Below are 14447 nucleotides of genomic sequence, written 5' to 3'. Positions count from 1 at the left end.
TATAAGGTGCGATGCGCATAGGGCTATGAAAGAACTTGTGAAATAAAGCTAGGCTGTCAATGCGACAACGGAGTGATAAGGGGGATAATGCGCATGCAGTTTTTAAGGAGGAAACGCTGATATCAAAGGAATATGATGAGTGGATGAAATCAGCGGCGCGTTTTTGTACAGATTCAAGATCATTCATTAATTATGCTTGATGAGGATTCCAAATAGGCGATGCAAATTCTAATTTTTGCCTGACAAATGATTTGTAGGCTAATAATTTTACATGCTGAGGAGCATGATGTAGATGGCGTTTTATAAATCCTAATGTCCTGTTCGTGGATGATATTAGGTTTACTAGTAACATGAGAATTCCAAGAAAGATCGTTCTAAAGTGTTACTCCTAAATACTTGTATGAATGAACTAATTGTACCGGAACTTCAGAGATTGCATAAGGAAATTATGGCGACGGTGAATGGACAAGTATTTACACTTACGTGGGTTAAGTTCCATTAGCCACTCGTTACACCAGTCCTGGACAGCATTAAGCTCACTTTGAAGAGAAGATTGGTCAGTGGTGGAGATAATAGCACAATATATCACACAATCGTCCGTGAACATCCGTATGCTAGATGTTACGTTTAACAGTAAATCATTTATGTATATTAGGAAAAATAGTGGGCCGAGCACGGATCCCTGCGGGACACCTGACGTTGCAGAGACGGAATTAGGATTCCTATTATTAATGGTGACGAATTGTGAACAATTAGTCAAGAATTCAATCCACTTCAGTATATTAAGGTGAAAATTTAAGCAGGAAAGCTTTATCAGAAGGCGTTTATGGGGTACTTTATCAAAGGCTTTAGCAAAATCTAAAAATATTATGTTAGACTGAAGATTAGAATCAACGTTAGAGTGCAGACCGTGTAACAATGCGGCAAGCTGAGTCTTGCAGGAGTAACCGCGGTGAAACCCGTGCTGGGCAGGATTGAAAAAGTTGATTTGAGTCAAGAAATGCCATGTTGTGAGTATAGATGATGTGTTACATGATTTTGCAGGGAATACTAGTTAGAGAAATTGGACGCAAATTTAGAGGTGAGTTCTTGTTACCTGATTTGTAGACTGGAACGACCTTCCCTTGTTTCCAATCTTTGGGCAGTTGGCCTGTGAGGAGTGACTGAGTGAAGAACAAGCACAACAGAGATGAACATGTATCTTTGGTGTTCTGTAGTATCTTAGTGTTGATGTCAATGCCAGCAGAGAATGAAAGCTTTAAGTTTTCTATTAGGGACAAAATCCCCTCTGAAGAAAATACAAGTGCAGACATTGCCTCCTGAATAATTGCGGGGTTTGGAGAAACAGCCGGATCGGTTTCATTAGTAAACGCGGATGAAAAAGCTGCGTTAAAAACGTTGGCGCATTCGCATTCACAGATAGTTTCACCTGATGCATCGGTGAAGCAAATTGTACGTGTATTCCGGGGATTAATGACTTGCCAGAACCTACGGGGGTTAGTAGGCAACATGATAGGCAGGTCATAATGAAAGAAAGAGTGTTTGGCTTCTCGCACATTTTTTAGGTACGTTTCTTCAGCTGCATAATACTTGTCCCAAGCGTTTTGACTAGGCCGCAACTTGGCTGAACGGAAAAGGCGCTCCTTGTTTTCAAGTCATTTGAGTGTATTTGTGAACCAAGGGTTTAGGGGGTTAGTTCTTATATTTATGCTTGGAATAAACCTGGTCAACCACACCTTCAATTTTTGTCTTAAAGGGCCCCTGAAACGGTTCGGACAAATTTTGTAGACGCGCAGGGTACAGCTTAAGTAGAACATTCGCACCACAATTTAAGTGAAGCATTACGTATTAATGGAGCTATAAGCGATTACAAGTTATCCTTCTCCCTAGCCATGCTTTTCCTCCTCAACTCGTTCGCCGAGCGATCGGGGCTAAGCTCCGCCTTCACTGGTTCTGCGTCACGATGCGACGTCACATCGTCCACTTCCGGTTGTTTTGGAGCCCACACGAAACGTCTCCGCTAGCGGCTTGGCCGTCAACTGCAAGCGAGAGCTATCGAAGCAGCGTACGTTGCGAGCATTCTGTCGTAGCGCAGAACCTGTCTGGTATTCCGTTAACCACACACTAGCGGAACGTTTTGATGGAGCGGTGGAAGCATAAACTCAAGCTGATGAAGGAACTGAGGAAGCGTAGACGTACGTGAGCTGCCTGATCGGTCTCCACGGTCCAGCCACCCGTTGATGCAGAGCTTAACCAGCCAAAGAAAGAGCTAATATTGCTCTAACCAAGTGTAAAACATTTACAAAAACAACCGTGTTAACGATTACACTCCTGCGAAAAATTTACACCAGCAGCAAAGAAGATACATTTTGTTACTGTTACTGTGTCTGGTTGAGCTCTATGCCACTAGGTGGCTGCACCGTGCAGACCATTCACATTTGCGCTTCTGTTCATCCCATGAAACAACTTGCAAGGGGACATGGCCAGGCCCTGTCCCCTTTGCGCTTGCGTCTACCCTAATACCGGACTCGTGAAACGCTATTGCGTTAGTAATCTTCCGGTGTAAAGTGACGGCCACAATCGCGCAAATCCTGGCGCCCATCGGATAGCGGCTGTCCAATGCCCTGCAGTCAGTCCGCTCGTCTACTGGCTTGCAGAAGGACACATTGTCGCAGCTTGACATATTGCCAGTTGTTACGTTTGCAGTCCACGATGCAACAAAGTCGAATCATAGCTCTCGTGAAAAGACAGACTGACACTGACAGCTGAGCTCTCGTCAAAGACGGAGCACGTTGTAACACAAGCAGACGACACTTGCTGTGTGCCGGAAGTGCTTAAGTGTACTGAAAAATTGTTCTTGTGCATTCTCTATGTTACTTTCCTTTTATAAAAACAAATTAACTAACATTCCAACTATTACAAACGTCATTTGTTTACCATAAAGTTCGAAAAATTATCGATCACGCGCCCTGGTCAGCCAATTGGATAGCTCACCCCACTGACATCATATGGGCAATTTCCGTCATATGGGTAGGGGCGGCTTAAAATTCCGCCGAGCAGTGTGCTGCGATCAGCAGCGATGTGCATTTTTAAAACCTTATTATAAGTTGCACGCTTTATGCGGAGCACTTAGATGTGTCAATTAATTATCAGGACCTACTCTAACGACTCGGTACGTTTGTAGAAAATCGTCAAAATCGTTTCAGGGTCTCTTTAGGCAAGGGCCAGTAATCGTGGATAGATCTTTGATTAAAGTCAGACTGAAAACAGGGTAAGAATGTGCGAAGTTCATTATTTATAGCAGAGCAGTTTCCTTTATCATAAAGTCGGATGGTGCGTTTACTTGTTCGTGAATACGGTTTAATCGTGAAGTCGAGTTGTATGACTTGGTGATTGCTGACACCAGGTAGATGCGTGATGGAATGAACGTATTCCGGATTATCCATTAATAGGTCGAGAATGTTAGCACAGTCCTCAGTTACGTAGGTTGGCTCCGTTATAATTTGAATGAGATCGAAATTAAGGCAAATGTCAAGAAATTTGTTAGAATCTCCATTACCTCTGGTAGTCAGATTATGCCAATTACTACTCGGGAAATTGAAGTCTCCAAATAAGAGTACAGGTGTTCGGGTGCCGGACTGTTAGGAGGCCTGTAGCAAATGCCAATCAAAACTGACCGAGGTGAAGCGTGACATAAGACCCACAACATTTCTATGTCTGATCAAACATTAATGGTTGTACATGATAGTTCATGTCTGGTTGCAATCAGTGCCCATCCTCCCCTCCTGTCTGGGCGATTCTTGTGGACGACGCGGAAATTAGGCAAGTCGGCAAAGACTTCACTATCGCGGATGTCGCTGTTTAGCCATGTTTCCGTCAAGATTAGTGGGTTGCTGGCAGAAGATAAGACGATATATAAAATAATGTCGTGCTTTGAAATGAAACTGTGCACATTAGAGAAAACAGCTGACAATGAAAGTGCTTGTTGTTGAACATGCTTAGAATGGCCTGTCGATTGACAGTGAGATGATTGCTATTTCACTTCTTTTCCTGTTTGTGAAGCTTCATCGAATGTGTAGCGTTTCGGACCAATTTGTAAAGTTTTGAAGCGCAGGGAGAACTTATCGGATACCGATCTGGCATAGGCTACAAGATTTTTGTGAGCGTTACAGATGGAAGCGGAAAAGTCTTCACCAGTGCTGTAGTTTGTGCCTTTAAGTTTATAACCACATGATAGAATGCGTTCTTCAGTTTTGGACGATGTGAATTTTATAATGATAGGCCTGGTACGATTAGGTGAGTGATGACCGATACGGTGAGCACGCTCTATTAGATTAGGGTCGATGTCAAGGCCTAGTTGTTGAGAGCAATGGCGAATGACAGTTTCTTCTGAGTCTGCATAAGTTTCAGCGGGGTTAGTGTCCGGAACATTGTAAAAAATGAGATTGTTACAATGGGAGCGATTTTCTTCGTCGTCCACTCTTGCTTCCAGTTTGTCAACCTTGCAGGTAAGTTCGGTTGTTAATGTTTTCAGGGTGTCTTTTTCACAGTGGAGAGCAGAAAGGGTAGCGTAGTGGGATTCCAGAGCGTTCACGCGCTTGTTTTAGTCGACCAATGTTGTGCAAGTGTTTTTCAGCTGTTGTTTAATGCCTTGTAAATCAGACAATAACGCGGTTTGCCCGGTAGTTCATTTCTGGAGCTCTGCAAGTACAGTGTCGAAACGGTCGGGGCTTGGGTTTGTTTCTACGTCACCTGACAACAGCAAGAGAATACGAATAACATGCGAACGTTCGGCAACAATACAGGTACAGCACTGAGGGCTCAGTAGCTGCATCAGGAAAAGATTACTGCTTTTTTTTATCGAACAGAGAATATTTATTACCAACCTGCATCGTGAAAAGCAGCGGATTAGTAGACTATACTGCGCAGCTACCGGCCCCACAGAGCGGTGGCGATGAGCGCATGGGTTTTATAGCAGCCGCGGATGATGTTCCTGGTGATGGGGTTGTCCACTGATGATCCGAGATGCGGGAGACCGATGGCAGTGATGGCACATGGTGCACAGATGACGGTACAGGTTGATCCAAAATGTGTTGATTGTGGTAGGGCAGGTTCATGGAAGGTACAGATCCACGGGAGGCAGACGGTGGAACGGTAAGAAGTAGGTGGACGGCGAGAGCAAATACCTGCATTGTAAAAAGCGGCAGATTAGTAAACTGCACTGTCGCACAGCTACCGGGCCCACAGAGCGGTGGCGATGAGCGCATGGGTTTTATAGCAGCAGTGGATGATGTTCCTAACGATGGGGTTGCCCACTGATGATCCGAGATGCGGTAGGCTGATGGCAGTGATGGCAGGTGGAGCAGAAATGACGGTACGTGTTGATCCAAAATGTGTTGATTGTGGTAGGGCAGGTTCATGAAAGGCACAGATCCACGGGAGGCATACGGTGGAAGGGTAAGAAGTAGGTGGATGTCGAGAGCATGCAGCTGCATCGTGAACAGCAGCGGAATAGTAGACTGCACTGTCGCACAGCTACCGGGCCCACCAACATGAACTGTTCTCAGGATGTTCATGCATAAGAGTGAGCATTCCCAAGCATTCGCTAAACAATGCCAGTGATTACCGTATCATGTTTGACTGTAACGATGCCAGCTTTTAGTCATCCTTCCAGCAGACATTGGTGTATTGTTATGCATTTGGGTTGTTTATCGTCAATACTCTCAAGGCACACATAGCATTATGTAATGCACAGTTCCAAAATGCAGTAGTCTTTGTGGGCACATTTTTATGTACTACATTTTCACAAGAAGCATCGTACTGCAACACATTTAGCTCTTTTAAAATGCCAATATCTAGCCAAACAGCATATACAATTACTGGAACTACGAAAAAATTAGGACATTTCAATTAGATATCAGCGTTATATTGTATTTACATTATACATATGTATTTACAATATTTACAACAGAGACAACAATGCATAAACAAAATGGCTGTCAATACTGATTGCACCTCTACACGTCAAATCGTGTAGCGCAAAGCGCAACCAATGTTTCCTATTACAATGAACCAACTTGCCCAACAACGCATCCTGCTAAACTTCACGTCTTCTTCTGACTGACGCCACTCTTGGTTGCGCCATAACAATATGTTCAAGACTATGTATGCCAAATTTAATTCGTATAGCACAGTTACAAGTGTACAAGTTCATTTTCATGAGATGGTAAAAAAAATTGTTTGTGTCGTAATTTTTTTCACAATTTTAGTAATTGTACTTTGGTGAACACTTAATAGACAATAAAATGCCAGCAACATCACTTTGTAGGCTGTTGTGTAAGACATAACTCAAGGACTATGCCAGGTACACAAAACTGGCATATTTGAAATCTGTTTGAAAAACGATATAATTGGGTGAATTTTCAAATCTCTACTACAAATAATAATGAAGCATTTTTTTGGCTTCCAATGGCCTCTCTGTTCTGGTGACACTCTCTAGGGATGCTGACATATAGGCCTCACTAATTCGTCGACAATAATTCAATGTTTGGCGATAGATGTACCTGCGCAGCCACTGCCAGTTGGGACACAGCAACCCGTGACGTCCCTTTGCATAGCGCCACCACCGGCATCTCACAAAGTCTTGTGGTGCAGGCGTAATCAAAGCGATAGGCGAAGAGCCCAGTACAACTGCTATGGTTCCATGCCTTCACCACCTGTGTTAGTGCCACCTGTGTTGTTAGCTCCGAGTTTCCATACAGGCACACAAAATTTTAAAGCAACCGTAGCAGGCAACGCGCCAGATGCGTTGCCTATCGTTTTGATTGCGCGTGGGCCTCAATACTTCGTTACGGGCTCCATTGTTCCCACTAGCAGTAGTCACACCTGTACGTCGAACTTTGGATGACAATGAAAAGCATTCAGTAAATTCTCTTGCAATGTTGCCTATTTGCTCCTTCTGCCTTGGCAATAATAGTCCTATTCGATGTCAATGGATGCAAGGACAGAATCCACATCTTCGAAATTTATTCAATGGTGTGATCTCAAGGATGCTCAGCTCCGTTACTTGGACAAAGTCATAAAGCTGGCAGTTGCAATCAGTCCCCTGTGCAACATGTTACATCTCATTTCCAAAATTAGTGAGAAAAATGGTGGCATATCTGCCACGAAGCTAAACATTGCTTCTTGCCATGCAGATCCCATTGTCGAATAGGATTCTAGTGTTGCTTTCTGCGACCTCTTGTAGTCACTGAACGCATAGCGGTGCTCGAAGGTATTGGTACTCATTTATATTCCGTATCAAAATGCTGCAACAGCGTGCCTCATTGAGAATGACACATATTTCCCACAAGTTGATTACAGCACCATTAGCCTGCAAGAAGTCTATGCCAATAATCAACTTTTCACTTGAGAATTTGGAAAGCACCATGAACCTAGTGACGTACATGGAGCCCTGTATTCCTGTTCTTAGAGTGCACTTGCAAATGGAGTTGATGAGGTGTCTTGCTGCAGTGCAAACTTGTGTTGCTTTAAAGGGTGCCTCACCAGGCCACATAGCAAATTTTGGTTATATTGACACGTGAACTCTTTTATCTCTTACGGGTGAGTGCTGTTACCGTCCACGAAATGTTATCGCTCAGCACAGGACGCGTCTAAATGTATCGAAAGTTTCTAGAATGTTATCGATGCTTCTATCCACTGACTGTCGTCGCCGAACCTTGTGTAATCTGGTTGCATGTATGCGCGACGCGAATGGCGTAGAACTTTGTGGAAGGCATGCGGGTCCCAGCGATTACTCTGGAACATTCAACGACTCATCTATAAAAGCTGATGCGCTTAACCCGCTGATCAGATTTTCTACGATTGCCGAGTGTGTTCGCCGAAACTGAAGTGTTGCTGACAAACTTCAGCCAGGAGTTCAAGCACATCAACAAGGGCACGACAATCGCGTACATCGAGGAAATTCTGGAAACCACCAATGCGTTTGTCCTCTCGGATTCTAGTAGTTCCCGAGCCAGACTTCAACATAAATCCAAGTCTCCCCATGATTAAGCAACAACAGCTCAGAAGTTTACTTTGACGATACAAAGAGTGCTTTTCGACATCAAGGATTCGACAAACGCCAGTCGCAAAGCATTGCATAATAACCGAAGAGTGTGCTCAACCACTCCGCCAGAGCCCTTATCGAGTTTCTACGCGAGAACGTGAGGCTATAAGGCACCAAGTCAACGAAATGCTGCGCGACAAGATCATCCAGCCGTCAAAAAGCCCATGGGCATCTCCTGTAGTCTTGGTGAAGAAAAAGGACGGAACCCTACGTTTCTGCATCGATTATCATTGTCTGAACAAGATCACGAAGAAGGACATATACTCCCTCCCACGGATAGACGACGCATTAGATCGGCTCTGCAATGCTAAATACTTCTCATCGATGGACCTCAAGTCTGGCTACTGGCAAATAGAAGTCGACGAAAGGGATCGCGAAAAGACCGCCTTCATCACGCCAGACGGCCTCTATGAATTCAAGGTTATGCCATTTGGACTGTGCTCGGCGCCTGCAACGTTCCAGCGCGTGATGGACACGGTTTTAGCAGGATTGAAGTGGCAGACCTGTCTTGTTTACTTGGATGACGTCGTCGTCTTCGCTGGAAATTTCGACGATCACCTTAAGCAGCTTGCGACAGTATTAGAGGCCATCAAGTCATCAGGGCTCACCCTGAAGCCGGAAAAGTGTCACTTTGCTTACGATGAGCTTCTATTCCTAGGCCATGTCATCAGCAAATCTGGAGTGCGCCCCGACCCGCAGAAGACAGCTGCCATCGCAAAGTTCCCGCAGCCAATCGACAAGAAGGCAGTGCGCAGATTCCTTGGCATGTGTGCCTACTATAGGCGCTTTGTCAAGGACTTTTCGCGCATCGCGGAGCCGCTAATACATCTAACAAAATCTGATGTCGAGTTCAATTGGGAAACGCCGCAGGCTGACGCATTTCAAGAACTCAAACGACGCATGCAGTCGCCGCCGGTACTTGCACACTTCAACGAGGACGCCGATACTGAAATCCACACTGACGCCAGTAGCCTAGGCCTCGGTGCCGTCCTAGTCCAGAGGAAAGAAGGACTTGAACGGGTGATATCGTATGCTAGCCGGTCGCTGTCAAAAGCGGAAAGCAATTATTCTACGACTGAAAAGGAATGCCTCGCCATCATTTGGGCTACAGCTAAATTCCGCCCTTACCTCTATGGCAGGCCATTCAAAGTCGTCAGCGACCACCACGCGTTGTGTTGGCTAGCTAACTTAAAGGACCCTTCAGGACGGCTGGCGCGGTGGAGCCTCAGACTACAAGAATATGACGTAACGGTAATATACAAGTCCGGAAGAAAACACTCCGACGCCGACTGCTTATCACGCGCCCCAATCGATCCCCCGCCGCAAGACGACGTGGACGACGACGCCTTCCTTGGGATAATAAGCGCGGAAGACTTCACTAAACAGCAACGAGCAGACCCGGAGCTAAAAGGCCTCGTCGAGTATTTGAAAGGGAACACCGACGTTGTCCCTAGGGCATTTAAGCGCGTGTTGTTTTCGTTCACGCTACGAAACAACCTGCTCGTGAAGAAGAACTTCTCACCAGTCCACGCCAGCTACCTTCTTGTGGTGCCGTCAGCGCTCCGTCCAGAAATACTGCATGCCCTACACGACGATCCAACCGCTGGGCACCTCGGATTCTCTTGGACGCTGTCGAGGATACAGGAAAAGTATTACTGGCCGCGTCTGACTGCCGACGTCGCCCGTTACGTCAAGACATGCAGAGACTGTCAACGACGCAAGACACCACCAACAAGGCCAGCAGGATAACTACAGCCGATCGAACCTCCTCGTCGACCATTCCAGCAGATTGGGATGGATTTGTTGGGGCCGTTTCCGATGTCAACATCCAGGAATAAGTGGATCATCGTGGCGACGAACTATATCACCCGCTTTGCTGAAACCAAAGCTCTACCAAAAGGCAGCGCAGCCGAAGTGGCGAAATTTTTCGTCGAGAACCCAAGCCATTCTGCAGTACAGCCAGACGAGCCACAGGAGGACAACTGCCTACCATCCACAGACGAATGGTCTCACGGAGCGCCTGAACAAGACCCTCGCCGACATGCTAGCAATGTACGTCGACGTCGAGCACAAGACGTGGGACGCGGTCCTGCCGTATGTCACCTTCGCCTACAACACGGCGGTGCAAGAAACAACACAGATCACGCCATTCAAGTTGGTTTACGGCAGGAACCCGACGACGACGCTCGACGCCATGCTGCCGCACGTCACTGACGAGGAGAATCTTGACGTCGCTACCTATCTCCAGCGCGCCGAAGAAGCCCGACAGCTCGCCCGCCTACGGATCAAGACCCAGCAGCGTACCGACAGCCGACACTACAACCTCCGACGACGCTTCGTCGAGTACCAGCCCGGCGACCGTGTTTGGGTATGGACCCCGATACGCCGGCGAGGACTCAGTGAGAAGCTGCTGCGACGCTATTTCGGACCCTACAGGGTCATCCGACGTATTGGCGCACTAGACTATGAGGTCGTGCCAGACGGCATTTCGCACTCACAGCGGCGCCGCGCACGATCTGAAGTGGTCCACGTGGTGCGCCTTAAACCATTTTACGGACGCTGATGAACTTCCTTTAGTTTGTTGTTTTCTTTGCTACGAGTGCTTTTCTTTGTTACTTTCGTTTGTTTACAGCATCGGGTCGATGCTTTTTAAGAGGGGGGTAATGACACGTGTACTTATCTTTATCGGGCAACTACGTTTCGCCGCTTAACAACTGTAATCCCACAGCGAGGGACGCGCCTGCATGTATCCGACGTTTCTGGAAAGTTATCGACGCTTCTATCCGCGTGTCTGTTGTCGCCGAACCTTGTGTTATCAGATTTCATCGCGTGACACGAATGGTGTAGAACTTTGTGGAAGACACGCGGGTCCCATCAGTTAATCTGGAACATTCGACGACTGATCTATAAAAGCCGACGCGCTTGACCCGCTGATCAGTTTTTCCGACGATCGCCGACCGTGTTCGCCGCTATCGTTGTGCTATAAGTGTAGCCTGTTTTTGTAGGCACAGGTTCGCCCAATAAAACCTAGTTTTGTATTCCACCGTATTGCTTCTTTCTTCACCGTCACTACCACGTGACAATATAGTGATCAGCTAGTTTTGTTTGAACTACTGTGGAATTAATAACTAGATTACATGACCGCACATTTATGTGGTCGATACATGAAACCGTAAGGCTATCCGCCAAAAATTCTTCGCGTGTGGCACAACGGATTGTTGTTTCTAAGCCCCATTTTGATATAGTGTGAAGGTAATCACTGACAAGTGCCTTCGTAGGACAGAGTGTGTCTATATTTATATCGCCTATCAGGCACACATGTTCATCTAGTGAAAGTGATGATAAAGCGGTATCTAGCTCAGAAAGAAACAACCGTGTATTGAAGCGCAGAGGGCGATAAACTGCAAAAATGGCAACTGACAGCTCAGGAGTGCTCAGGCGAAGCGCTACTGCTTCAGCGTGAACGAAGGAAACAGTTAGTTCCGAAACTGACCACTTATTTTTAACAAAAACAGCGATGCCTCCCCCTTTTCCTACAGGACGTGTGTATGTAAACATCTGATAGTCTGGCAGAGTATATTGCACAGTACATTCCAATGGGATGTTTATTTCTGTCAAGACGAAAACATCAAAGAAAGAGCGGACACTTGAGGTTGCAGCGACGAACTGGTCCCAATGTTTCTTAATGCTACGTATATTGACATGGCTTATTCGCAAAGCATTTCCTTGTGGCTCAGATAAAAATGTCTTAGCTTCGGAAAAGTTAGTAGTGACAAGAAAGCCGCAACTGTGCATATTCAAACAATTTTATCAAGATCGGACTTCCTATCGATTCTGAGCAGTGACGCCCCTTCTGACTTCTTAACAAAAATTCTGCCGTTTCTTGTCCAGCAAAATTTATAATTTGTTTCCTTGCTCTTTAACCGTGCCATCCGAAAGAGAAAAAAGGACTACATGAGACGTCTCGTAAAAGAAACAACTCGATCTGTACAAATCTGCGTATCATGTCTGGGGTTTTCAGCCAATAATTAAAAAGTAGGGTAATTAAACTTCACTAATTAATGAGTTATGGGGAAAACAAAAAAATTGTGTTACTATAGGCTATTGCGAATAGTATGCATTCGGTTCAATTAGCTTCCAACGCGCCTTTCATTTTCAAATTCTTGGCTCAAGTTATGTGGGACACCCTGTATATATACAGTCGAACCCACTTATGACAATATTCAAGTGCCACGAAAATTTCACTGGTATAACCGATAATTGTTATAACGAGGTTGCATGAAAAAAATCAAAATAGGGGGATGGCAAAGCTGATGTGAGAAAACTGTAATGGCGGGGAGGCCAGAGCACCTCCCCACCACCTCCCTTCATCCGGCTGCTGGTTGTGTTCACTCCTTTAACTGCTTCCTGGGTGCTCCAATCGCGTGTAGCAAGCCGCAGTCATCATCATCATCAGCCTGGCTATGCCCACTGCAGGGCAAAGGCCTCTCCCATACTTCTCCAACTACCCCAGTCACTTGCTAATTGTGACCATGTTGTCCCTGCAAACTTCTTAATCTCATCCGCCCACCTAACTTTCTGCCGCCCCCTGCTACGCTTCCCTTCTCTTGGAATCCAGTCCATAACCCTTAATGACCATTTGTTATCTTCCCTCCTCCACGGTAGTTGACGTTAAAGAATGGCACTGCTATAACAATGCAAAGTGGGGTCACGGGTGGCAAGTTATATGTGAGCACTGCCGAGGCATCACTTTGGTGGCCTCAAAAGGGGCCTTTTGAAAATTGCGAGAAGGCTGGTATGGCAGCCTCTCAGATTGAGAAATCCAGAAGAAACGCTGAGATGAGATCTCCAGAAGTGTTTTGCCACGCACTTCTCACTGGCTTGCATGAGAAAACCCTATGTCCGTCAGCCTTGCATGGTTTTACGCGAAGCTTGCCGACATCCTTCTCCAAAGCATCCAGGTGCTCCACGTAGTGTTCCTCGTGAAAACGAAGCCTCGGAGAGACTGAATCATCTGCCAGGCCCCCTTTGAGGACAACGTTGAGGCAGCATGCCCTACTGCATAATCACTGCCGTCACCATCTGATGCAACCACGTTTGCGACGATCGTCTCATCAGTTAGAAGCAGTTAGTTTCCCAATCTATAGCCATGCGCTTTTCACCGGCAACGTGGTGCATTGTTGATGATCAGCAGGCGGATCAGCCATCTTCCGTTTCGGCGGCAAGTCGAACAAGGCTGAGAAACTGCATGGCCAGGAACGATTTTGACGCAGCCAACAAAGACGAACGCGAGTGATTAAGCTGTTTGAAGAGCTGCACTGAATGAGGAGTCGGCGAACAACGTGCAAGCAATCTGTGAGCAGCACAGTTGGTGCAGTCCATTTGTGTTTCGAAGGGTGGGGTGGCGCAAAACCGTGGGCACAGCCCATTCGTGTTCGGAGGGGTGGAAGGGTGACAGGAGAGAGCACGGAGATGGCTGGAAAAAGAGTGCGCTGCAGCTGTTGGAGCAACAGCCCATTGTCCAGCACCTCAAATTTCTCGTTTTCTTTTTTTCTTGTCAAGAATTTCGCATTTCACTACCTTTTGGCTTGGACACCCAGCAGCCAGACTTCATCGTTATAACCGATAGTGCGGCATTGGGGCATTGTAGTAAATGGGTTATTTCACCATGGAAAGCATACAGAAGTTGACAGTGCAGCAGCTTCTCATTGTTATAACCAATGTATTGTTCAAACAGGTATCGTTATAAGTGGCTTTGACTGTATTCGCACACCCCTACTTATCATGTAATACTTTGTTCTTTGCAGAGCAAAGCAGACAAGGTTTATTTTTTGAAGCGATGTGGACTGCTTGCTGGTGTCAGCGCAAGATTGAGGAAATATTGTTGGAGATTTTACCACTTTGTATAATTAACATGGCATTAGAGTGCCGCTGAAGTAAATTGTCCTTTACTGATGCATGGCTTTCTCTTTGCAGGGCTGGTGCCCTTGTTTACAATAGACGTCTGGGAGCATGCATACTACCTGCAGTACAAGAATGTGCGACCAGACTACGTCAAGGCCATCTGGGACATTGCCAACTGGGAAAATGTTGCTCTGAGGCTGCAGAAGGCACGTAGCCAATGAGATCCTAGCCCTTCACCTTTAGGTGTTTACTTTTGACTGATCAATAAATAGCTTGAAGTGAAGCTAGCACATTCAATTTGGCACGACTTCAGCCATTTTCCATTCCCATATGATTTACACAAAGAGTGCTCATATATTTCTTCTTGTGCTATGTGCAACATGGCAAAAAAACACATGGACAAACCAATGGTGAGCAGACTTGCAACTTGTTTATT

The 14447-nt window shown here is 46.1% G+C and overlaps 1 protein-coding gene across 1 annotated transcript in view; it reads left to right on the top strand.

Moving 5' to 3' along the window:
* Positions 1–14447, top strand: part of Sod2 (superoxide dismutase 2) — a 160643-nt gene that overhangs the window by 143305 nt on the left and 2891 nt on the right. The window contains exon 5 of the mRNA XM_075694707.1: positions 14084–14217. Coding sequence (XP_075550822.1) covers positions 14084–14217 — 134 coding nt within the window. The remainder of the gene's footprint in view (positions 1–14083; positions 14218–14447) is intronic.

Source organism: Dermacentor variabilis, chromosome 6, assembly GCF_050947875.1.
Source record: "Dermacentor variabilis isolate Ectoservices chromosome 6, ASM5094787v1, whole genome shotgun sequence".
Taxonomy (NCBI): Eukaryota; Metazoa; Arthropoda; class Arachnida; order Ixodida; family Ixodidae; genus Dermacentor; species Dermacentor variabilis.
This window is presented reverse-complemented; position numbering and strand designations above follow the sequence as displayed.